At 37.5% G+C, this 27,075-nt stretch overlaps 1 protein-coding gene across 12 annotated transcripts in view; it reads left to right on the top strand.

Moving 5' to 3' along the window:
* Nucleotides 1-27,075, top strand: part of NBEA (neurobeachin) — a 509,812-nt gene that overhangs the window by 312,460 nt on the left and 170,277 nt on the right. For 11 of the 12 annotated variants that reach the window (XM_069808013.1, XM_069808012.1, XM_069808005.1 and 8 more), the window contains 2 exons: nt 2,280-2,404; nt 23,076-23,219. In XM_069808013.1, the coding sequence (XP_069664114.1) occupies nt 2,280-2,404; nt 23,076-23,219 (269 nt within the window). Of the gene's footprint in view, nt 1-2,279; nt 2,405-23,075; nt 23,220-26,166; nt 26,206-27,075 lie in introns of all 12 variants that reach the window. The other variant, XM_069808014.1, reaches the window with a different exon arrangement.

The raw sequence follows: 27,075 nt of genomic DNA, 5'->3' as shown, positions 1-27,075 counted from the left end.
AAAAGCTCTTAATTCTTACATAGTTGTATCATTCTTATCAACCTAACAGTCTATTATTATTATTATTATTATTATTATTATTATTATGGAGACAAATGCCATTTCAGGGAACTCTTGTGTTTAAAAGAGTTTTCATTAATACCTTTACTCCTGTTCCATCATGACTTTCTCTTAGATGGAATTAAAAAGGGAAAGTTCCTTGCCTTTCCAAAAAAATCACTATGGTAAAAAGCCTTCAGGATTATCTTTGATATCATCAGTTTAAAATAAAGACTTGGAGCATGCAAGGAGTCTTTAAACTTTGTCTGTTAAACCATGGGGCAGTTGTCTGCCTGTTTTTGCATTCATATCACAGAAGGGTCAAGGGGATTTAGCAGTCACAATAAAATTATTCAGTGCTCAGTGTAGGAGGAGAAATGATGGACTGATACTTCGGGCTAACATGACATCTGTAAGCAAAAACCGTACCATAGTACAAAACCAAAGTAGGCTATTTTACTTAGCAGAACATAATTGGCACTCAAGATATTTCTGTCTCGGAGCATGCAGGCCAGGCCGTTAATGCGGCATCTTCCCACTGTGGGAGCTCAGAGTCACTGCCTCACCTTTTTTATGCAAGATGCTCCGAATTGCTCTTGCTGAGGAAGCAGCTCCCGCTGAATGCCTGAGGTTGGCTCCTCACGGCTTGTAGATCAGTAAGATGCCTGTTCTGCAAGGCAGCAATGCAAGTAGGACCTTCGCACAGACTCAAGAAGTATAGTGAAAATGTCATTCAGAATGCAAAAAAACCCCAATGTTGGCTAAAAATGATGGCGTCCTGCTTCTGAAAATTTGGAAGTGGCTAGAAGGTTTGCTGCTACATCCACTCCCCTTGGTGCTGTGCCCTCCAGAACTGATCCAGGTCTCGTGACAGCAGTTAGTAAAGTTGGACAAGAACTCATGCAAGCATGAAAAAAAAAGTGATTAAGAAGTGGACTGTAAAAAGTAAAAAAGGTCTGTTCTACTTTAGCATATTTCTGCATTTCCTCTGGAAATGGCTACCAGTGCAGAGCTTCTCAAAACGAAGGCAACACAGAAAACAGTGGCTGAAGTAACACCTAGAAAAATCCAGCAAAGATGTAACCCATCTTCTGAGCTGAAAACTTTTCTTTTTTTTTTTTTTTTCCCCTCATCTGCCTTTTGACCATGCACCACCAGAGTTCTGCAGATAGATTGAAAATAACTGGTTTAAAGCAGTGTTTCCCTAGTTATGGTCTGCAAAGTCATGGTCTGCAGAATCATTTTAAGTGTATAGTGTGTTCCACTAGGAGTTTGATGATAAGGGTGCATCCACAGACATTTTGGGTATTTGATAGTGATCGAAAAAGTTTTTTAAATGATGGCTTAAAATACAGCTTTGCCTGAATACCCCGCAGCATGCTTATAAAATTGATGTGGGAGATGTTTGTGTTGATAGGGTCAAGAAGTTGTCTGGGAGTGGAACTGGTCATTTCTTTAGAACCAAAGTTGATTTCCAGTTGATTATATATGTGTATGTTTTGACTTGAATATAGATTAACAATGGCTTATATCATTCTACAGAACTGTAATGTTGCTTTTGAATGTAAAAAGGCAATGTAACGCAAAGATGGCCATGGTTGTTAATGGCTTGTATTAGCTGGAAGCTATAAAATCATCCCAGTACTCTGTTAGTGCTGGAATAATAATTTACCAAGACAATTACCACATGGTGGAATTTTTTTGCTGCCCTAATTCAGTGTTATTAATAATGAATAAAATCGCAATTTTCTCAGGTTGCTAGGGGCAATGGGGAATTATTTCAATGAATATTTCAGCACATTAGTTTAATCATAGTTCCACAAAATTCAAGTGGGCAATATTTTATACTTCTAAGTTCAGTCTGCTAAGGGACCATAGTCATTAAATTGCAAACTATTTGCACTGAGGTCCATTCTATGATTTACAAGCCTTGTTAAAAACACTGTAAAAGAAAGCAAGCTGTGCCATTAATACTTGTAATTTGATGCTGCATTTGTTAATGGGCTCAGTGTGATTAATGTTTTTAGCAGCAGGCAGAACATTTTGAGACAAGCAGTGCTGAGGTCTATAATATATAAATGCACGTAAAGAAACATTAGAATATTGTAAGTTTTAGTAATATATGTTTTTACAAGATTGTATTCCTGAAATAGAAAAGCAGCAGTGAAATTATACTATAATGTATGTAAATGCAGTTCAAGCTGTGGTAGGTGCTGATGTGTGTGTTCTTTATTTCATAGCCAACTGCACGACTTCTGGCGCTTGGATTACTGGGAAGACGATTTGCGCCGGCGGAGGCGATTTGTTCGCAATGCTTTTGGGTCTACTCATTCTGATGCTCTCCTAAAAGCTGCTGTGGAATATGGTCAGTACTAACTCCTGCTTAAAAATGTAGCTGATGATGTTTTCTTGACGTCCATGAATCCCTGAGAATTGTGTCCCTTCTTTCCTAAGGACAGTGCTGAGAATTCTAGGACAACATTTTCTCAGAAAAGGAATTCTTTCAATTCTTACACTTTAAAGAACCAGAAGACTTGAGCTTGTGGGCTGCTAAATTCTCTGATCCCCAAGGGATTCACATTATGCCTCTCTAGCATCCCCAGACACTAATTTTGAGACACTGGTAAAAGTGACTGAACTTGTCTCTCCAGAGTGACAGAACAAAACTGTTAGGCCATCAAACTAATGTGTCGTAATAGTTTCATTGCAGACCTTTCATGAATGAGGAATTAACTGGTTTTAAAAAAATATCAGAAGTTTTATCCTGGCGTGCATCATCTCAGCCAAAAGTATTTTTTTCTGCAAATCATGAAATACATGAGAACTCATTTAATTATTTTAAGGATACTTGTGATTTGAACAGTGAACTGACTACATAGGAGCTTCAGTCTAGGAACTTAAGGTTTAGATGCTGTTTGATTTTCATGGAGAGGTAGCCAGAGTATAAAAGAGGAAGGAGGAACATGCTTACAAATTCCCTTATATCATCTAAAAGTTTCATATGTTTAGTGACTTCTGTACAGTAGACTGAACCTGAGTACTCCAAAAGTCTAAAGCAAATTTATTTCTCAGGTTTAAGCTGGGGTACCTCTCTAATATTTCAAAGACAGGAATTTTTTAATGTATACTAAGATTTTTTTCTGTCTTTTTTTTTTTTTTTAATCTATAGTACTGAAAAAAAAAGAATCCTGGGGTTCTTTAGCATTTAGGAGTAAAAAATGGAAGTAATTATGCACAAAGCAAGTTGAACCTTTCAGCTGGTGTGTAGCCAAAGGCTAACATTGCCAGAAGTTCTGAATATGATAGATATAAAGCTAACTCTGTGTGACCCACACATTTCACCAGGTTGTTGAGGCAAGTAGCTGGGATTCAAACAAGGTTAGACATATAAATGAATATCTGTGTGTGCAGTTATACTAGCTAGTGTAATTTAATACTTATTTAAATGTGAAGGCTATCATGTGCAGGACTTTAGGTCATAAACTGTTCATAAGTTGGGCTAGGGAAGACATTTCCCCCAGTAGTATATAGTATTGCGTATTTGACAAAAGCTTATTTTCTCCACATTCTTCAAAAACATCAAAACAGAGCTTTTATGAGAGGCAGATGCAAAACTGTGCTAATTGCTGTGTTGCTGTTGTAAGGCAAATAATCATCAAAACCGTGGGCTTTGTGCGTTATAGGGGTATAAGAACCCTTAAAACTATTCTTATTGATTAATAATTTTGGATATGGAACTAGCATTAAAATAGGAAGAAATCTGATTTATGAGCTATTACAAAGTATTAAGCCTTGATATTATCCTGTTTTTTAAAATAACAGGAGCTTTCCATTTACTTAGATGGACTTCATTTCATGCCTTTATAGCAGGAATGTTGTATCTTTGGGATAAGGTTGTACTCAGAGGATGCTGGAAATGGTTTGGGGCTTTTTTTATGAGAACTATAATACAAGTTGCACTTAAACAGTTTCAGCATGTTGCAAAGATTGCTTCCATTTATGTAGTTTCTGTGTTCCAGTGTTTTAGTGCAGGTGACAGCTGCCTGGTGGTAGAGCTAGCCTGCAAGACAAAGCTACGACCAAAAGAAACAGAAAAACTGAAGTAGTTATAGTTTCATATTGGATTGTTTATATATAATTTCACGCTACTCACCTGTTAGTGCATTCAACATACAGGAAGATTAAAGCTCAGGTGTGTTTAGAGGTGGTACCCATCAAACTCAGTGGCTGCATAAAAATTACAATAGACTGCAGAATTAAAATAAATAATTCAAACTTTTCACATATGTATTAAAATTAGCATATGGAATTTTAAACCAGCATGCATTAAACTTATAATTCACGGATTCTATCTAGATGTACTTACTTTTCAGAGGCTTAAGCTTTTGGAGTTTAATATTGAAACTTTTAACCGACCTTTCTCTGTAAGAAAATATCCTTAACACTGATGTTATTTTTATGCCTCTTGGTGTTACTAATGAGTTGAATAATTTATGAGGTTGTCATGTGAAAAGGATTTGGTGCAGTTTGATGTACTTTTAGCCTCTGGTGTTGGAATGTGATTAATAAAGAGCTGGAGGCAGATTTTTCTCCATAGGGCTTAACTTTCACTATGTTTTTTTTTTATTAGCTTTGTTTTGATAATTTTGTTTGGAACAGTTTGATAGTAAAATGCCCCTAGCTTCTAAAACTAAGCATGATATCGCACTACAGAAAGAATTTAAAGTATTTTTAAAAAATCGTACTACATAGTTTTCCAGTAACAGATTTTTTCCTGACCTCAGATACTTTGTGAGAAATAAACTATTCATCAAAGCAAAATTTGTTGGGCTTTTATTATATTAACAGCAATTTTTCATCTTGACTGATACCTCTAGTACAAGTAAAGCTATTTTGAGCATCAGTAAAATAGTGGAAACATCTTAGAAGTTTTTGTTATCTACATTGACTGTCAGTTATCATTTAGGATTTTGTGCATAAATATTGCAGTGGAGGAATGTTTAGGCAAAGCCTAAGTCAGCAAGCTCCTCAGTGTCTACGATCAAAGGCATCAACTTAAATAGGTCTGATCAGGCATTGCAGAAGAGGGCAGGCAGTTTCAGCTGAGCAAAAATCACAGAGCAAAGATGACAAAATTAATCAGTCATTTCTTTGGCAGTAAATAATAAGATATGCTGAGGATTGCAGATGAGAGAAGTTCCAGATTCCTTGGAGATGTGCCTGCTTAACACCTGATATATCTAAGCTTGTGCAGCCATCAAGATATGACCTTGGTAAATAAAAAAGTTCTCTACAGCTACTCTAGTATTAAATCAGAGTTGACGTTGGATGTATGGATACTGTAATTATATAGCACTTGCAGTCATCAAGGAATAGAAGAGACTTGGAAATGAAAACTATGTCTGTGATCTACGTGTTTGTTTCAGAGAAGTAACAACAAATGTTAAATTCTACCTTGAAGAGCTAAAAACCCAAAACTGTTAATTTTGGCTGATAAGTGACTTCTTCCTGTAGATAACATTATATATTATCTACTACTGGGAAATAGTATTCTCTCAAAAAATTTCTGCTACGAGGCAAGTGGGTGAAGCTTTTATTTAACTACCATCTGTTAGTCAGCCGTTGTATGCATGTTCAGATGTCTTGTTTTGACAAAATATAATATGCATACATACATGTATGTGTGTGTGCATATATGTACATATATATATGTATATACACATGTTCAAAGTACCTGGCAAGTAAAAAATATTGCAATGAGAAATTATAACATATTTCTATGGGTATATACAACTCTGTGAAAAATTATAGTTTATTCCTATGGCTCTATACTTAGCTGTTCTTTGAGACTGTAGGTATGTCAGAGTCATAACAGCATTTAAAGGAGATGGACTGGAGAATTTTTTCCTTTCGGATTAGTCTCCTCCATTTCTAAGTTTTTGATATTAGGCATTGGATTTGTTTGTAATCTGTTAAAATGACTTTCATAACTGGATTTAAAATTCAAGCATGATCAGTTCAGCACTGTATCTGCTGTGCCTTTTTCTTTTAGTTAATTTCTTACTTGAATAGAAATATGGATTCATTTCTCCCTTTTGTGAAGCTGAAGGGATACTACTTACTGCAATGTCAAAGTGCAAGCTATAACAGGATTTTGAACTACCTGGAAACTTTTAGTAGAGTTTTAATTTTATAGCGTCGATGGATTTTAAACAGTTCTTGTTTTAAGTTTAGATGGACTTTCAATGTAATTGAGTAAATTGTAGGCTGAAAAGAAAGGAAAAAAAAATTGTATAAAAGATTATAAACTCTGCTTCTCTCCCCCAAATTTTACTACCAATAAATGCATGAAAAATGCAGATATGACCCAATTCACAGTGATTCTGTACATGTGGTGAAAGAACTGTCTCTTCCAGTTAATCACCTTAACAGTTTACAGTCACTGGAGATTAGTACAGATGAGACATTACTGTACCATCCTGCCAGTGAGGCAGAATACTGCTCCACAGAGGTCATCTTAAGAGCAAAATAGTTAATTTATTAAGCTTTAGTCCTTCAGTCTTTAAAGATTGTGGTCCACAAACCATTTGCACATAGAGGGGGTCCAAGAAAGGCCACATTTTCTAGTCTGTACTGGAGGAAATGGGCATGAATAACTCAGTGCCCATGTTCTAAACATACATATGTAAGCTGGGGAAATAGTTCTAGTGTTTGTGCTCAAGAATATTTCGCCTGTTAAGCCAATTATCGTGACAGATCCTGAATGCTTAGAATGAAAAAGGAAAAAAGAAAGAAAAAAGAAAAGAAAAAAAAAAAGGCCTTCATAATGTAATACATTCAGGTTTTGAAACAAAGCTACAGATATGTCTTATGTGCAGTATGGCAATTGCTTTTGAACTTGCATATTTTAAGTTACTCATTCCATTATGTATTTGGACATCTAATTAGCAACCTTATTTCAAGAGTGGTTCCAGCTGAAGCAGACTGTATATGGCTCCTTCTGGGACTTGTCATTAGTTTCAGCAAATGCTTTGTGTGCTCATCATCAGAAATACAGTTTTGTTACAGAAACACTTAAAAAGCATCAGGTTTTGAAATCTGAAATGTTCAAATCTGAAATCTACTTTTATGAAAGCAGCTGGATTTTGATAGACTTCCAAAGAATTGCAGGCAGGATTCCTTCAGGCTGCTGAAGGACTTACATTCCCAGAACATTTAGCTTCAAGGAAGCGCTACCTTAAAAAAAAGGCTGTGTGGGTTCCCTGCTACGAAACTGTGAGTCTGAAATCGATGGGAAGCCCTGTTCAAACCAGGGACTGTCTTCATAACAGGGATTCTGGGTATCCCATGGATCCTAAAGGAAGATTCAATTTTTGAGGGTCCTCAATGTTAAAGAAAAATGTACCAAGATGAACTTTCAGTAACTGTAGCTCTAGAGCAACCCCTCAGTGCTGAGAAGTCCGGAGCAGTTGATTCCCACAGCTCCTGACTTCCATCTCCTGAAGGGCTGGGCTCCCACCTTCTGCAGCCAGTGTCAGAACAAGATTGAGGGAGGAGACTCCAGAGAAACTGGTAAGGAGCTGGTTTCATTTGGCATGCACCAAATGTTGCTCCAGAAAGCTAAGTCAGCGTTTTAGAAACAAACTTAGCTTGACATTTTCAGATGATAAGACATTTGTAGAAATCAGAATGTCCCATGAACTGGAGATGCTCAATTTCACCATCTCTGTTCAGAAGCTTTGTTGTAAAATCAAATGCCTTTTTCTAGGAAGTCTGAATTCCCACCTAAAAGTTAGTCTTCATTTCCAAATATCCTGCATTTTGGGTTCTACGCTTTGATATATTAGGTTGTTGACACTGACATTGCTAGCAACCTAGAGGTGGTTTTTGTTGGTGAAAATACCACCATTGTTTACAATGCATTCAAGACTGTCTGTCAAGGTTACTGCGTAAATTGTATGTACCTAAAAACATTAATATACTTTTTCTTAGGTTCATAAAGTCCTCTGACTTCATTATCTTCACCCTATCTTTTGTCTGTACTTATTGAAAATGCCTACCGTATTTGCAGAACGGTTTCAACAACACTAATTTCAGAACTATGTTTAAGCAAGCAGTATTTTTCAGTAACTAATGCAAAACTGAAAGCAAGTTGAAGACAACTGATACTGGATCATCACTTATCAGAGTTTTGGTAGCAGGCCTGCTAGATGCGTAAAAAACAGTTACTTTTGTAGGTGTATCTGCAGTGAGAGTGTTCTATATGTACCATGTAAGGGATTAAAGACCAAATTATGCTTTCAGTTTTGTCTATGAAATATTGCTTTCTATGCTGTATCTATATGAACAGCTTTGCTGTCAGGGTTGAGTTTGTAGATCTTTTTGTAGGCTTCTTTTACATTTACTTCTAAACTGATCCAGATATTCTTTAGATATTCTTTGTTTAGCCCAGGGGAGAGAAGGCTCAAGGGGGCCTTATAGTTATGTATAAATACCTGTTGGGAGGGAATGAAGAAGATGGTGTCGGACTCTTCTCAGTGGTGCCCAGTGACAGGACAAGAGGCAACAGGCACAAACTGAAATACAGAACATTCTATTTAAAGATAAGTAAAAACTTTTTTTTACTGTAATGGTGCTCAAACAACGGAACAGGCTGTCCAGAGAAGTTGTGCAGTCTCCATCCTTGGAAACAGTGAAAACCCAGCTTGCCAAGGTCCTGGGCAGCCTGCTTTTTAACTGACCCTGCTTTGGGCAGTGGGTTGGACTAGACAATCTCCAGCCTCAAGGATTCTGTGATTCTCATAATGGAGCCAGAGCTTAAAGTAGATGGTTGCCAGAACTTAGTCTTCAGTAATATTTTTAAAACCCTAGATTACTTATATCTCAATGTTCAATACTGACCTTCTTATGTAATTTCAATTTGATTGATGCTAGAAATGCAAGCCTTGGCAACAAGTTACTTTAATCTTCATAAAACTTTTTTAAGAAATGCAGATTTACATATCACAGAATTACAGAATGGTTGAGGTTGGAAGGGACCTGCTCAAGCAAGGCTACCTAGAGCAGGCTGCCCAGGACCATCTCCAGACAGCTTCTGAATATCTCCAAGGATGGTGACTCCATGTCCTCCCTGGGCAACCTGTGCCAGTGCTCGGTCAGCATCAGAGTCAAAAAAATGTCTCCTGATGTTCAGAGGGAACCTCATCTGTTTCAGTTTTTGCCCATTGCCTCTGGTCCTGTCACTGAAAGGAGTCTGGCTCCGTCCCCTTTGCACCCCCTCTTCAGGTACATGGGTACATTGATCAGATCCCCCTGAGCCTTCTCCAGCCTCAACAGTCCCAGCTCTCTCAGCCTCTCCTTGTATGTCAGATGCTCCAGCCCCTTAATCATCATAGTGGCTGTGCACTGGACTCCCCCCCAGTATGTCCATATCTCTCCTGTACTGGGGAGCCCAGAACTGGAGCAGCTCTCCAGGTGCGGCCTCACCAGCGCTGAGCAGAGGAGAAGGATCACCTCCCTCGACCTACTGGCAATGCTTTGCCAAATGCAGCCCAGGATACCAGTCACCTTTGCGGCAGGGGCGCGTTGCTGGCTCGTCTTCAACTTGGTGTCCCCCAGGACCCCCAGGTCCTTTTTTGCAGAGCTGCTTTCCAGCTGGGTGGCCCCCAGCATGTCCTGGTGCCTGGGACTGTTCCTCCCCAGGTGCAGGACTTTGCGCTTCTTGTTCAACTTCATGTTGACGTGTTCCTGTCAGCCCGTTTCTCCAGCCTGTTGAGGTCCCTCTGGATGGTGACACAACCCTCTGGCGTATCAGCCACTCCTCCCAGTTTCATGTCAAGTGCAAACTTGCTGAGGGTACACCCTGCCCCATCATCCAGATCATTAATGAAGGTGTTGAACAGGTATGGATCATCATAAAACACTGCTAATGTCAATTTGCTCATGGATATTATACTTATTATTACTGAAATTGTTATGACTACATGAGCCACAAAAATGTTTTTTATAGTCTTTGTTTGTTTACATAGTTAATGCACTATCCTGAAAATTAGTAACACACACAGTATCATAAAATACATTGCTCTGGGGAAATGCAGGTGATGACCCTTATCTAAGATAACTTCCCAAACTAATATTTATTTAAGTAATGTCTTAAGTATGAATATAGAAAAGAAACTAAAGAACAGAAGCCCTTGACTAAAAAGAAACCCTGTTCCCTCACCCCATTCGTGCACACTTAATTTTAGTCTGTAGGTAAACACAAGTTGACAATTAATTGTGAGCAGTTTTAAGAAATAGCATCCACTTTATGGGCAGAAAACACATGTATGTTACTTGATATTCAGTGGTGAGCATTTTAAGAATATGTATCCAGTCATTAAATTAATCCATAACAATGCTTCCATGTGTCATCAAGTCCTCTTTGTTCTTTGGTCTAAATGTAATCATGCTGCCATGTGAGACAAGCATGTAAACCATAACCTAAAATAATAATCCTGTTGCACAACTTCCTTTCAGTATATGAACTAACTTCCACATTGATTGTGAAATCTCTAACGTACTCTGAATGAGTTTACATCTGAAATGTGTGCCTGAAGGAGTTGTGAAAATCTGTGAATTTTTTTAAGCATAGCAATTTAAGATTTGCATCTACAGCCTTATAATTGTAGCCCAACAGTGCCATCCACTGCTTCTCCAAATAAAGTTCCAAATATTTCATCCTCATAGGGCTTTAGGGAAAATATAATGTGATAGTTGTGTCCTCTTAATATTTTACAGGGTAATTGTCAGATACAGATGAAAATGAAATTTTTTTAAAGACAGTCCAGGAATAAGAGCATAAGAGCTTACATTAGGGATTACGAGAAGGATCTGCAAAGCAAAATCCTAATTGTGAGAGTAATTAAATCTCAAATAGTAGATTTAACCTGGTCTTCTTTCTAGTATTTCTTACCCCACCCCCCCATGATAAATATATTCTCATTAAATATACCTACTATTATGATGATCCTCATTCTTATAACCCACTGTAATGTAATGTAGTGAAAGACACCTTCAAGGTGTAAGCTGTAATGGAATTTGCTGAGGTAGAGTACTGAACGCTGTTGTGCTGAATCGTATTGAACACTCAGCGTCTGAGCTTCTGCTGTCTGACTAAGTGATGGAAATGAGTTGCAATTGCATCCTAACGGTCCTTTGCAGTCTCTAAATGCCTGCTTCCTGTTATATGCTATTTCTAGCACAGGAATTTTCATAGCAGCTTTATAGCAAGTTTTAGGTACAGATTCATGAAATAATAGTCAATTTTTTCTAGTGATTTCCTCAAATCTTGAATGTCAGACTCTCTATCGTGACTCTAATTCAAGTTTTTCACAGAGCCAAATAGGATGTGAAAACTTTTGGTTTTTTCCCTCAAAACCTTCAGATGCCTTTCCTCTGGGATTTTCAGGTTATGTGGCATGATCTGGTTTTTAGCTGTTGTTATGGGTCTGAGCTAATAGATTTTACTGCAGAACTTTCTGGCTTTTTATCAGCAGTTAACATAACTGCTTCTGTTTCTCACTTCTTCGTCTGAAAGCGTACGACTCCGGAATGTTCTTGAAGTAACCAAATTGGCCTGCAAAACCATTTCTAAGACCTAAAACTTGCAACCATTGCCACCAGTCTTAGAATTCTAGCTGCATTTTTCTCCCTTCCACCATTATGTTTTCATGTGAAAAGAATACATGGTATCTGTCTGTTCTGCCAGATGAAAGTCATTTACTTACCTAACTCAGTAAATTACTATGAAGTGAAATGTTTTCAGAACCATGTGAAGGGTGTATTTGTTCTATTAATTCAGTTCTATTGCTAATTGACAAAGAAATAGAAGTTATTGACCCATGTATATTCAGTGCATCTCATAGAAACATTTCGGAAGAACGTTGTGTCAGTGAAAGTCTAATAATAGTCCTTCAGGACAGCTTTCACAGCTGGGTGAGTGTAGCTCTTGGGACTCAGGTTTTATCATGTGCTTTTCTTACCTCCTATTTTCTATGCTTTAAAACTCCATGTTAAGGAGTAACAGCACTTCAAATCTTCTTCAGCTATAGCTAAAAGCACAAAATATTCTGGTTTTAAATTTTCTCCACTCTTATTCTTGATGTCTTCGTGACTGGAGAACTCCATTCTCCACTTTGTATAGGAGTAAGTGGAAATACGTGTCATTTGTTAAGGGGGAAAGGTGTTTAATAACACCAATAACTGAATAAAGAAGCCAAAGCTGGACCAAATGGGTCTAAAAATGCAAGGTGAAGTTCCACTTGTGCCTGTACAGAGGAAGGTGTTTTCTGAAGACGTGGCTAGGACAGCCTGCCAAGCGCATGGCTGGAATGGCGAGCCATTACTTCAGCAGTGCTGCAACCATTGCAGCCTGGAACTGGGAGATCGTAGCATAGATTTAAAAAGACTTTATTCTCCCACTCTTTCTGACAGCCAGTAGGAGGCATGTCAGGCTTTCAGGCGATGAAGTCGGGTTTCTGAGAGCCTCTGGGCTCCTTGCAAGGTAAAGGTAGGTTAAGTCGACAGAGGCAGGTTGCGGGAATCTCTGATATGGGCGATTCCTTGTTTTTCACAAAGCAGACGGAATCGGTATGTATAGATTACAAAACTAAAAGAATTCATTTTAATATACCTAAGTTTTTTTAATCCTCTTTTTACATTGCACTACTTTACATTTATCACAGAATGTCCGTTTCTATTATATCACATTAAAATTATCGCAGAGTTTTTATGTAAATAGTAAAGCTTTGTACGCAAGAAACAAAGACTTATGTATATGTGCACTGGCTATTCCATATCCCTCCAAGTACAGCAAGTTCTTCAATACCACTTATTTTTATGTGTTACTCATTTTATAGTGTTAGCTTTGAAACACACACAAAAAGTACCAGTGTAGTGAAACAAACTGGAAGATTTTATGAGTTTCAGCATTGTGCAAGGTACAGGCAGAGATGCAGAAACACCCAGTGAAAGCACTGTATTAAAAGCCAAATATATTTTATGGAAAAGTTGTCAAATATACCACTAACCAGCATGACAAGGAAGCCACCTTGTTAATAATTCTATCAGCCAGCATACTGTGCATGTTTCCTGTTATATATATAATTTTGTTTTTCATATCATGTATGCTACATCATGACATGACTTTTTTCTTATCTTTATTGTATGCCTAAAGAGTATATCTCCCAGTGTATTTGTGTAAAGCCCTCAAAATCATTTACAACAGATATACTTTCCCAGCTGAAAGAACTATTCATAATGCTTCAAGAGTGTTTTATTGGTGTCTCTTTTGCCATATAGCATGAGTCATTCAATCTTGTGCCCTTGAAAAAGCTGATCATGTTGTCTAAATAGCATCTCAGCTCCAGTCTGAATGGAAAATAGTGTTGCTAGTGCTTGCAAATTTAACATAAAGGTAGAAATTTTGCAAGTATCGCCTGCAGTTGCATGGAAGGTTTGCGCTCTCTTGCAGTCTTTGCGAAGCAGAATGAAAGATGTCACAGACCCCGCGCAGCAGCTTAATGGAAAGTGAAATAAAATACTGTCCTCCTTTTTTCTTTACTGCTGACTGCTGCTAAGATTTCTGTGAGTTAGCTCTGCTTAATGCACACACAGGCTTTCTACCTGGGACAGTGATTACCTATTCAGTTCACCTATTTTGGAGACAAAATAATGACAATATCTTGTCAATTTTCTCATTGAGCTGTTTTGATAATAGTCCCTCAGAATCTGCTTTATCTCAGTGATATCTTGTATACCACTACTGTTTTGCTTTTCATCTGCTAGACTGCGTGAAACAAAGATGGTTTATAACTGCAGCTATTTTTGGTTTTAAAAAAAAAAAAAAAGCAGAATTCTGGCCCCTATCAAGCAAATAGCAAAGCTTTGATTTTAATTTGATAAATAATTCCATTTAGGCTCAGGAACTAGGACGTCATGTTTTTACAACAGCCTGGCCCAAACAGAAGTGCTGTGTGTTGCTACTAGAGCATAGTGCCTTAGTAGAGCTAAGAGTTAAACACAAATATCCCAGCATTAGGGCCACACTGCTGTCTCACAAATGTGTATATCCTGTGGGTGCTGCCCTTTGTCTGGTGTTGCTATAGGCATTGATCTACGCAGAAATAGAAACCGTTCCTCCCACCAGTTACTGTTGCTGCTGAAGTGAAAATGATGTATGCCAGTTCTAAAGATGTGGTGATCTATGTGAGGATGAAATGAAATTTGCACAGAAAAAAAAAAAAAACAACCAACAGTGCAGCACACTGAACCACCTGAACCACTTGGAATGGCACAGTAAAAGACAATGTAATGGGGAGTAAATCTAGATGTTCTAATGACCCTATTGTATTGACAAATTTATTATTTATATAAAGGGGCAATCCTTTTAAGAAACAGTTACAGGAAACATTATGTCATATATAGGAGATTTTGCCTGTGTAAAGACTGCATATGATGTTCCTTCTGTATGTCTCAAAAGAGCAGAATTTCATTTGAAAAGATCGCCATTCCAGAAACCAAAAATCATTTCAGACATGTTGGCAAATGGCTTTCTCAAAGCACTGATCATGAGCTGTTGAGGCTTTCTTCTCTGAGTAGTCTTGATAGAAATTAAAACAGTTACCTAACTACTGGAATTATGATGGCTACTATAAAATAATTTGAAACTTAATTCCTATACCTTCATTCTCTGCACTAGAGAATTAATTTTTTAGCTATCCTGTTGTGTCTGTGTACAGTGGCTGTTTCCAAAGACCTGATCTTGTCTGGATCCGATAGCAACAGCTGAAGTGGTGAGGGACAGAGTTACCTTCCAGCAGATGTAATGGCCCATGCTCTGGCCACAGAGAGGGAAAATTCAAAAATCAGAGGACAGGTCACAATAGTACAGATATATCTTTCTTTTTAAAAACATTGGGCTTTGGACCAGTCTCATGGTTTGGAGGCTCTCCTTTTTAAATGTTAGGTAAGGGTTAGAAATGGTGGTGTAGAATACTCCAGTATGGGAGGTAAGATCACGTTTCTCATACGCCGCTGCATTACGACTGGGCTGCTAGCATACACCAAGTGTTTGTATTTCCAAAGAGTGTTTTGTTTCTTCCCAAGGCTTTATCATTATTAGCTTTTTCAGTTAGAATTGTTTGTGAGCGGGAAGCAAAACTGAGGCTAGCATATGTGGGCACAATTCCTCGGTACGGGGTGTGCCTCTTCAGAAGTCTGACAACTTTGATCCTGTCTTTAGGCTCCGCAAGCAGATAGAGTCAGAACGTGGCTTTTCCTGGAGAATGTGTGCTTGGGTTAGGTACTTCAAACTCAGAACTAGTCTAAAACTTTCCAGACATAATCCAGAGCTGAATGTTAAGACCTGACATATTTTTCACTTATATGTTATCTTAAAAACATTTTATCAGATACTATTTCAGAAGCATAGAATCCCTTGTTTAGCAGATTTATTTCATTATTTCATTATCATGTCATACATATTTAAATTCAATCACTTTTTGCTTTTTACCTTATTAATTACATTTTTCTGTTGAAACAGTTTGATTACCCTCTTCAGTGGCCTGTCTTAAGAAACCTTTGCTTACATGTGAATATTTTGAATTAAGGATAAATGAAATTCCTTTTTGCTGTCAAAACCAAATTGTGAAAATGCGTTGCATGGCTTTGAAAATCAGTACACTCTATTAGCAGACCTGTCAATATAAAAAGTGCATTCCATTTCCACCTCTTGCTCTAATAACCTTTTCTATGTTACTCAGAGGCAGTTCACATAATCAGAGTATATTGTCAGCTTACTGGAGTTGGGGAAGCATGAAATGAAAATCGCATTAATATTGATCCAATTCTCTTACTTGCAAGTGTCCTTGATGTCCTTTCCACTGAGCAATAACTGTTGGTGTGATGTAGTTATTTTCCTCTCAGCTATTACTGTACTTCTGTAAAATGGCTGGAAAGACAGTTAGGAAAATTTTATTGCTCTTAATTATTTTTCTTGTGTATCATCTTTGCCTGTTTAAGTGATCCACAGCATATCAGAGAATCTGGTTTCTTTCTGCAATTTATCAAACTACAGTGTACACCGCGAGGCTGCATTTCAAACTGACAGGGATTTGTAAAGGTCATCAGTCATGAAATATGAATCCATTCTTGTGTGTACAAGTTACAGTGGCAAACTACATCTTAATCCAAATATAAACATTTGACTGTTTTAAGTTCCCATTTGAAGGGCTGCTTTTGGTTCCAGTCAGAATGGAGGCTGCCATTCAGGAGCCCAAAATGCCTCGTAACATTGGCTGGACCGGGCAGATCCGACTCTGTCACCCGCTGGCTGGTCGTGGTCGGTGCTGTATCAGTGCAGGACCCTTTCTCATATCCTCAGAACACCTGGAATCTCAGATAACGTGTAATGATAATATTGACGACTTCTAAAAATTCATTTCGTAACCACTCTGAATCTCAGTTTTCCCATCCGTAAACTAAAAAAAACCCAAGTGCCCAACATGGTAACTCCACCTTTATTTTTATATAGGACCTTTTATATTAATATACAACACTTTGACTTTAACCACAAGTATTTACTATTTAAAAAGCCCTCAACTTCACCTGAGAAGCGTGTTCATTTTGGCCTTGCTCATATTCTGAGTCTCCTCATTGGCATAGTTTGCATCAGTCTCATTTTTACAATGCAGAACATCTGAGAATTTTTAAGAGGAAAACGTATACAACAGTAAAGTATTTATTTACAAATGACTCGCATGAAGAAGATCATTTGGTCAGATATTAGGTATAAAAATCGGAGAAAAATGTGTGGAATGTCTATGATTAAATTTTCAGGTAATTATCTATTACAGAAAGCAAAAATGTGATTTGGTTTTGGTGGAAGTCATTTCCAATACAAATGTATGCAATTTTTAATTTCTACACGATTTCCTCATTTCTTCAAAGATCCTTAATAATGAAAATATGATTTAGATGCCTCTGGCTTTTATTAAATCTATTAAAACCAGCCTTCCTTTAATAACAGTCACTTCTCCGATTCTCTGGGGAAACTAAATGATATGCCAGTCAAAGCTGCCCCTTCCAGAAACACATTGCGATTTCAATAACAGCTCCAGCAGACACAGGTGGGGACGGTCCGTCGCGATATGCCAGCATGGCTCTGCCGCTCTGGAGCAGACCCAAGGCTGCGCGGCGCGCGTTTCCCACGGAGGGCTGGCTCTGCGGCCGCGCCAAAAGACGTTAGGCTGGGCTGGAGTGGTCACCACGTCGGTGATTTAATCTTCCTGGGTTTTGCAGAGGTCAGTTTACAGACTCCCAAGCAGCTGCTCTCCATAATTGTGAGCGCTGCAAGGGTCCCGGTGCCTAATCAAGTTAGCGAAGAGTAGCAATGAAAGCGGGGGGTTGAACTGTTAGAATATATAAAGCAGGAAGCTTATCTACAAAGAAGGTAGACCGTAGTGTTGCATTTTAATTCTGTGCGCGTGTGAGCTTGGCTCTTCCTATAAAAGTTAGTTTGTACAATAAACAAAAAAACCTCTCCCAAGAAAAAGCTTAGTTCTTTCGAGCTCTGTTGATAAATTATATTTTACCTGTGATATAATTTCATGGTTCACATCGTGACCTGTCAGGTAGCCTCTTGTGAGGAACTAATTCTGAAGTCCTTTATTTACTAAAATATTAAAGACCACCTTACGCGATTAAAATTCTGCAGCAAAACCAGCGTTCTACAGAGCAGTACATAGCAGTGATCTGTAAAGAGGAAAAAGCAACTTTACCCTTAAAAGTTTCTGAGGAGAGCTAAGCTTCACAAAAATTGTACTTCAGCTGCTATAAAAGGGAGTTTTTAATTAAATGCAGCATTTTACTGTAAAGAGAACAGACTTTACTTATGTCAAAATGCTCCTTTAGAAGCCACATAAAACCATAAAAGACAATATATGAAAAAGGTTTCTTAAAGAAAAGAAAAACACCATCCCATGAAGCAGATTTCCAGATGTTTGGAAACATTAGAATTTCCTGTCAGTATATTTAGGTAACATTAAAATGAGGTTAACTTTCCATTCTGCCATCTCTCTTCAAAGATCAAAGAGCACTCACTGCATAAATTGCCTTATCGGTAATTCGTTGAACTATGGAAACAACTTTATAAGAAGCAGTAGTCTCCTTTTCTTGGTTACAGCATTACCAAGCAAACTTTCCTTAAAATTAACCATATTTTTAACCTCATTTTATACTAAATATGGAGAGAAAAAATTTAAAACACTCTATTTGAATGTATAATGAATGCATAGAAGTAAAAAGAGAACGGGAAACTCTCATCCTGTGTTCAACTAAATCATAGTAATTAGTGTAATGCCTAATAAAATAAGTGTACATAAACATGAATGTAATCAACAATATGTTATGTTTGTACTGCTAATTTAAAAATTTTATTTAGGGACAGGTTTTGTGGGTCTGGACACTTACAGTGTCTTTGAAATTTAGGTTGCATCCCTAGAACCTGTTGTGACCTACAGAACCCAACAGGGACTTTATTAATTGAAAATAGAGAGGCAGAAATTCAGATGTTACAATAACAATACCCTGCCCTCCCCAATTGTTTAAATATTGCCTGTATTAAATACTTCTAGAGGCTGTAGCTGCGAAATAACATGAAATTCTCCTGTTCTTGGGAAATTATTAGGGTTTTGTGGGGCTTTGGTATGGGGCTTTTTTGTCTGCTTAGTAATTTCTGTTTAAGGAAGAGTAATGCTACTGGAAGAGAGATTAGTAAATTCTTGGCAATACTATACAAGTTTACTGTGCAGCTAATATAATCTTTCAGACATATAAACCACACACCTTTTCATGGAAGTTGGGGGGTTGTAGAGGAGTGGTGGTTGGTTTCTTTAATTTCTTTTAAAGACAAGCTCTTTTCAGTTACCCTGAAGCTACTGTAGGAAGCCAGTTTTTAACATGCACATTCAAAAAATTATCAAGATGGAAACAGGTGTAACAAAAGAGAGATTTTTTTTTAATAGCTTATCTAGGCTTATACATACATTCTCTTGAAAATCTTTAAGATAGAGCCTTCAAGTTTCAAGAAATTAAGGCGCCAACTTCAGCTGGACTTCAGTGCCAGCTGCATGACTTATTTCCTTTAACTTCTTTGCAAAATGTACTTTTAAGAAATATTTAGCTGCTTATTGCAAGGCTTCTTTCCAAATCCCAGTCTAGAAAAATATGCCTTGAGAAGGACCTTGATAAGGGCAAGAACTGATAGCATCTGCCAGTTCCAGTTCTGTGCACCCCAATGTCAAAATGTTGCTTTCTTGAAATTATCTCTAGTTTAATTTTATTTTTTTCCTATTTTAATGGATTTGAAACATTTTCTAATTAGACTTAGGAACTGACATTAATACAGTTCCGTACTGTGTCTTTAAAATGCAAACTCCTTGTATCCTAAAAAGGGTTTTAAAGGAAATATCTGGAAGTGGATTTCATTTCATAGTAATTTTGCTGGGGCTTTGGAAAAAATAATTTGAGTTTTGATTTTTTTCAAACACGCTGAAATATCAAGTATTCATTTATTCAGCTCTCCTTTTTATATCATTGTTAACAATACTAGACATAGTTTTGTGTCATATAATTTTTTATTCAGTTTGTTGTCTAGTTTTAAAGAGACAAGTTGTTTTTCTTCATACTCTTATTTGGAGAGGTTCTCTTATTTTAAAACCTTTTTGAAGTCGTCTTGAGATATAAAAATAGAACATCTGTGACAGATCTGTTTTGAACATATTTCACGTTTCAGGATCCAAGGAGATCTGGTGGTCTGTGGTATTCGCTTGTTAATTTCTTGATGAATGGGTAGAAAGGCCACGAAGTGCACTCAGTACAGCACGTCTTCCGAAGATAGATGATCTCAAATAAATTCTATTCCCAATCAGTTTTTGATTTGTTAGGTGTTAAACCATTTCTTTGTAAGGACAGTGTTTACAAGCCTTGTAATGAGACAGCCCTGTGAGACCTTACTCTTCTTGCTGTAATTTTGATAAATGGAACTCTAATTCATAAAGGATATAGTGATTGAAGGGCAACTCTGGGTCTCGTACACTTTCATTTAGATAAATGTTTGGTACAGTACAGCAAAACTGAGGTGCACTCAGCAAAGTGATAAATTTAAACAACAGCCAAACCAGAGCTTTTTTCCATCAAGACAAAGAAGCGCCACTTACTATATTTCTTTTAGATAAATGTATGTTTAATATTATAAACCAGAATGGATTTTAGAAACATTCATCTTGTTGCTAAGCTCCAAATTTGCCAAACTAATTTAATGCCTTCTACTCTACCATGTTTCTTACATTGGTGTCTGGCAATATTTCTGTAATCTGGTAACTGGAACCCTCATCACGAGGGATTTAAAATAATACAATAAATTTCAGGTTCTTCTGATGCGTTTTAAGTGTTAGTAATAATTGGGGGCTTGGAACTTTTTTATTGCAACTTTAAAAATATATCTTCATGCATAAATAATTTTAAAGGACTGTTACTAATCTAATCAGTTACTACAGAAATGGTTGACTCTATGATTACTCCAGATTGGTACTTTTGAAGTAATTCGTTTGAAGATTATCACATTTTATAAAGCCAGAAACTTTCGTAACACTAGAACTACCAAAAAGGAGGAGAAGAGTATTTTCATGCTTCCTTCCTCCATCGTGTTAGTTCATCTCAGGCACGGTCTCCTTTAGTGTCAAATGCTTCACAGCAGGAGCTATTACTTGTGTCAAATGATGCTAAACTCCCTTGCAGTAAACACAAGTGTAACAGGATCCTGATCCAGCAATTAAATAGTCAGGACAGTTCTGATGTGATAAAACTCAAGGTCTGTTACAGCACATTACTCCTTTGCATTTTTCCAAACTCCTACAATTCTTCCTCCTTTTTGTGAATTAGAGGGGGAAAAAAAAAAAAAGAACACAAACCAAACAAAAAAACGAAAGCTTGGACAAAATACTGAAAACTTTTCCAACCATTAGTTACTTGATTCAATTTTAAATTGGGTGAATAATTACAGTTAGTTGTAATAAGCAGTAACCTATGCAAGTGAGGTAATGATCACAGCCTAATAACTGAACACAGCACAACACAGTGTTTTGATATGTATCGGCGTTGGTATTGTCTTAATTGCTGTCAGTATCAGTATGGTCCTAGTGGAGACAACAACAAACAGAAAGACTAGAGATGCTGTCCTTAATTTTGGGCATGCTGAAAAAAAATGGGGTTTTGCTTACTTGTTTGTCTTTACCTGCTCTGGATTTTCAGAAATAGCAATTGGGATATTAGCGATAGTATCCAAAAGGTTAATATTAGGCAATGTAAAACATGAGGTTGTCCCTGCCTGTGGTGGAGTCCGATATCAAGTGGCACGCTAAGAGTGGTCTTCAAACAGAGTAAATAAATACACTCACAGAAAAATACATCTCCAGCATTTTTACTTCCATGGTGTGACTCTCCTGTGCACAAACTAATTAAAAGACTCATATAAGAGTAGGAGATAAAACCATAACACCTTCCCTACAGTTTGTAATAACAAAACTGCCTGACACATCAGTTCCATACTCTGCATCTATCTTCACTAACCTATCAGCTTACTGTATTCCTCTTAATTGTCCTGTATTAATATGAGGCCATGAGTCTTACTGGCCTTTACCTCATCATCTTACATCTGTCATAATAGTATTCATCATGTTTAAGTTAGAATCATAGAATCACAGAATGGTTTGGGTTGGAAGGGACCTTAAAGACCACCTAGCTCCAACCCCCTGCCATGGGCAGGGACACCTTCCGCTAGAGCAGGTTGCTCAGTTCAGGCATTGTAGAAGACAAAATCCGCACGTGCCTGGTTTTTCTCAGATTTTACCCATTGTTCTGTAGCTTAGTAGGAAGCAAATTTCCAAATTATCAAACAGAAAGGAGAGAATACGTTTGGGTTTTATTTCTTGGTTGGCAGAACTGGAGATGGCCAGATCTTGTATGGTCCAAGGTGAGGATGCAGGGTTTTCTGTTTAGGAAAAAAACAGAAGCTTTCTTGCCTAAGGCTACTATGAGTATGTAGTACTGAAAATAAAGCTAATGACCTCTCCCCAGCTAAGAAAAAACCACCATGTGGATGTCACAACAATAACATGAAAGCTATTTATATTATGAAAGCTACTTACGATTCTATCATTTGACCACACTATGCTTAATTTTTTACATCATGTGAATAAACTCTGGCAAGCGCTAGTAGGACCTTCCCAAGACGTAAGATAGTACATCTTCTGCCATAAGGAGCTGGCAGTCCGGATAGAAGTCATCAGCTGTAGGCAAGAAGAAAGGGTAAGACTTACCTGTGAAGACATTCGAGGTGATTGGCACGTGTCCATGCACTGACATTTTTATTGTGCTCCTTAAAAACACACACACAGATGCACAGCAAAGTTCCCTCACTGCGCTTGTCTTTTTTCGGTCTTTTCTGAATCTCGGCATAGCCTACCTTGTTGTTACCGTATATTGAGATAACCAACCTCCTCCTTCACCATCCTGTCCCTCCTATCTCTAAGATGAAAATCATGACAGATTTTGAATTCCTGCAAGCAACTCCTTTTTTTAGAGTAGGTGGTTTGAGCTCTCAGAGGTCAGTCAGAGTCAGGACACCCGCAATCCAAGAGAAACTCCTGCTGAATTTCTTGCAGGTGCAAAACTAATGGAACAACATTGAACATAAAGTACATAGCAATTATTAAAAGCAGGAGAGTCTTTGTGAAACAGTTTGAATTTTATTCAAGATATATTTTGAAAGACAGAATAAGGCTGCATATTTTGTAAACCTTGATAAAGTTTTGGAAAATGTTCCTTCCTTTTTTTGATAAACTTGATTTACACTGTATTTTGTTACTACTTGACTGGTTTTGGTTTATATTTAAAATACTATTAAGTTAACTTCACGACATTTGTAACTTTTTTAGGCACCGAAGAGGATGTAGTGAAGTCGAAGAAAACTTTCCGAAGTCAAGCTGTGGTAAATCAGAATGCAGAAACAGAGCTTATGCTGGAAGGAGATGATGATGCTGTTAGCCTGCTCCAAGAGAAAGAGATTGACAACCTGGCAGGTAATTATACTTTTCCTTACAATTAAGATATGAGCCGAAAGGCTCTTTTAAACTTGTTAGTTCCTTAACCTTTGTGGTTAGTGTCTTCATATTGACAGCTAAGCATACAATTACAGTACAAACAGATTCTCTGTGTTCTAGATTTAATATGATGTCCTACTTCCATGAACTAGGGGAACGATTACAAAGCACGTGCCCACCGCACAGCCTTTCAGCAGGGATGTGAGAAACATCAGTACCTCAAGGGCTTTTATTACTGCCTGCGAGGCATTGGAAATTCTGTAAAACTACTTTGGAACATTTCCTGTTGCTGTTGTTAAAATGGAAACGTGGCCTGATTCCACAACTCCAGGTTTTGAGTGTCGGAGCACGGTTGTGCACGTTCCCAACCCGATCCCGAGCACCACGCGGCTCGTGACGAGGGACCTGCGCTCCGGCTGGTACCCGCTCCTCTCGGGGATGGAGTTAGGGGGGGCCGCAGTTCCCTCAACCCATCCGTCACAGCGAGGGAAAAAGTTGCGTACGGGCTGGGAATGAGTCCTCTGGAAATATGTCCATGAGAGAACCCCTCTGGTCCTTTCTCCCTGGGCGAAGGGATGCAGCGAGGTCTCAGTTTTATCCGTCTTCTAGCAGGTTCTGCTACAGCTCTGTCTTGAGGCAATGCTACCTCTCCTGGGGAAGTAGTCTGGGGAGAAAGGCACGTTGAAAGTTGAAAATGCACGCTCCTCTCAGGCGAGACAAAAATGTGAGAACTGTGAAATGCAGTATGAAATCTCTTAGGTTAATTTACTTAGGAATAAGTTTATTAAACTGCTCCACTAAGGGGAAGTTTTGTAATGTCTCAGGATTTTTTCTGCATAATTGAATTTCCAAAATAGTTATCTTTGCTCCTGCACTCTCTTCTGATGCCATAGTCAAAATTTGTAGCAAAGATAAGATTGTAAATGGATGGTAAAAAAAAACAAAACAAGGCAAAACAAAAAATAAACAATCAAATTAAAAAAGCAAAAAATGCCTACATGGAAGTTAGTTGGTCTCATACTTTGAAACTAGAGCAGAGCAGAGGAGGGAGGTAAATGCTTTTATTTGGGAGCAACCTTCAGTATATAATTATCACAGTTAATAAGTCAGCCTGCTTGCTTTCTCAACCTGCAGCTAACCATTGCTGAGACACTGTTGTCTTAAGTCAATAAAATAGTGCGTCAAGCAGGACCATTAGTGGGATAATTTGATCAATGTCCCTTTCTCCTGTAGAAGGAAAACTCGGTACCACTTTGGCTAAGTTCTTATAGCTAAGAACAGTGCTTCCAACTAAATATGCATACAGTAGCTATAGTTTAAAGGCTGCAATATGCATTTACATTGAAATATTGATTAGAACTGCAAAGTGGACATGAAAAATTCTTGCCCAGTCTGGGAAATCTCATAGTCAGCTGTGAAGTTCTTATATATGCCCCAACACTGCCATTGTGTTCAAACACACCGATGCAGTACAATCCCTATAGCTGCATCCCTCTGCAAAAACCTGGCATTTCAATGTGTCCTTAAGTATCAATGTGCCATGTACCCTTTTACTAGAGATGACTACAGGCAGGACATCCCCTGCTCCTTCAGGGCATGGCACAGTAATTCCAGTCCTTTGCTTTTACAGTTTCTAGAAGTTGGGAGATATTGTCAATATTAGAAAAACAGAAATTATAGAAATCAAAACAAATTAACTTTTCAAATATTGGCAGGATGTGTGTCCTAACACTGTCAGAAATTATCTTTTGTGTTCCCTATCAACACTAACAGGGCGAGCAAGGCGCCTCCGAGTGTGGTGAGGTGATGTGACAATGGTGCTGTATGTGTACCAAAAACTGTGAATTTCTCAAAAAGAACCCACATTCCACTACCTCATTTTTACTATTAGATTAACTGCAGCCTTTGCTACTCGAGTCTTGCTCGTTTTTGGAGCTGAAAGGATTTTGAAAGTTAATGGTTACACACGGTATCATATGTGTCTTCTGTAAATTTTACCCATCGGTGAAAAAAACCTGAATCCCTCCGTACCCTCTGGTTCGCCGCATGATTTTGCATATAACGATGTCACTGTTTTCCACAGTTTTGAGTATATACAATGTGACTCTGAAACTTGAGTCCAATAACTGAAATCAAGAAAAGCAGTAGGCAAGGAATCACAGCATCATTTATAGCTAGTTACTGTTCGGAGTGGAATGACACATAGGGATTTCTATATTCAGATATACCTTCAATTTAACTTTAAAGCTTAATTCAATTTAAACCTGGTTTACAACGATTTGGATTGCCTCAGTAAGGGATAGGAATTAAACAAAATCGTTATAAACCAGGTTTAAATTGATTTAAGATTCTCCACATTTAACTAAAACAAGTTAACATTGTGTATTCCATGAAACTAAGGCACCTTTTAAAAAGATGAGACCTTAGATTTTAGAAAACTTTTAACTAAGAGAATATAAATATCACAGTATTTTGATTTGTGAAGTTAAACTGGAAAAAAAAAAAAGAAAGTTTGAAACAGATTGGGACTGTTCTTACAAAGTTATCTGTACATACCTTTTGTTCCAGAGACTCTTTATAGTTTTTCATCAACCATGTGGCACAAATCAATGTAAAGTTCACTTTGATAAATTACATATGGGATGGAGAATTTTTAAATAATTATAGTCTGAATATTTTTATTGTATAATCCTAGTATTCCATATGTTGCAATGGCAGTTCGTCAGATTTCATTATATTAAGTAGCATTTTAATAAAATATTAAAATCAGATTCCATGTTATTATGGTCTTAGAATTATGACTTCTAAGTTTGCATCAAGATTTTTAACTAAAGCAGTATTTTAACTGTCTTACAGTATGAGTTATCAAAAGATGTTCTTGTTTTAGCATTTACATGTTAAAATATTTTACTTTTTTCTGTTTCAGTTTTAGCTCCTTTTCTTCCCAGACTGTTCACTTCAAGAGGCAAGTGACATCTCTGTTAGAACTAATGATTGAGATAGCCCAGTCAATTTTAACAGTTTTCTAATATATTGTGAATCTGTGGGTAATACAATCAAATCCACTGTAGTGAGCTGATATTACTAACACTTCTACTTTTCCTTTTCTATTTTCTAATACTGCAATAGGGCTTTTAAGTACTTACCTTTTCTCTTAAGAGCCTGAGAGTACAAATTTGCTAACAGTTTGTCTTCTGCTTAGTAGGTGATTTTTTTCAAAATGAAAAATATGTGGATGTATTCTAATATCATAAGCTGGCATTCTCAAAAGGAAATATGTTTTAATATATAATTAATATTCTTTCCCCAAACTTTTTTTTTAAGTGCTGATCTTGCACTAAAATAGGTCATTAAAAAAAAAAAAAGACAAAAACCAAAACCAGAATGAATGTTGAACTACTCAGGTTTTATGAATTTTACATTTTAGAAGTACGTTCTCTTCTCTTTGTTGTGAAGTTGCAGTTGACTTGCTGAGAACTGTCTGTGTGCATCCGAGAGCAGAATTTAGCCTTAATGACATTTTTGAAAGATACGTGTTCTGTAACTGGAGCACATTTCATCTGTTTTGTCATATGGCTGGTGGCAACAGCCAATAGACCCCAGTCAGACAAAGTATCCTTGACAAAGTCTTTTGCTACTCTCTAAAGAGTAGTTTCTAGAAAGAAAAAAGGAAATAAAGATAGGAGGATATGAGGCTCTGGGATATTTTAGGAAGACAAAAGGCTTTGGCAGGCATCTGTCTGGTTACTTGCATGGGCTCAATCAACTTAGAATCTGACTTCCTCGTAAGCCGTGGTGAATTACAGCCTCACAACAGGCTTGCAAGAATAAATAC

This window comes from Haliaeetus albicilla, chromosome 20 (genome assembly GCF_947461875.1).
Source record: "Haliaeetus albicilla chromosome 20, bHalAlb1.1, whole genome shotgun sequence".
NCBI classification, from domain to species: Eukaryota; Metazoa; Chordata; class Aves; order Accipitriformes; family Accipitridae; genus Haliaeetus; species Haliaeetus albicilla.
This window is presented reverse-complemented; position numbering and strand designations above follow the sequence as displayed.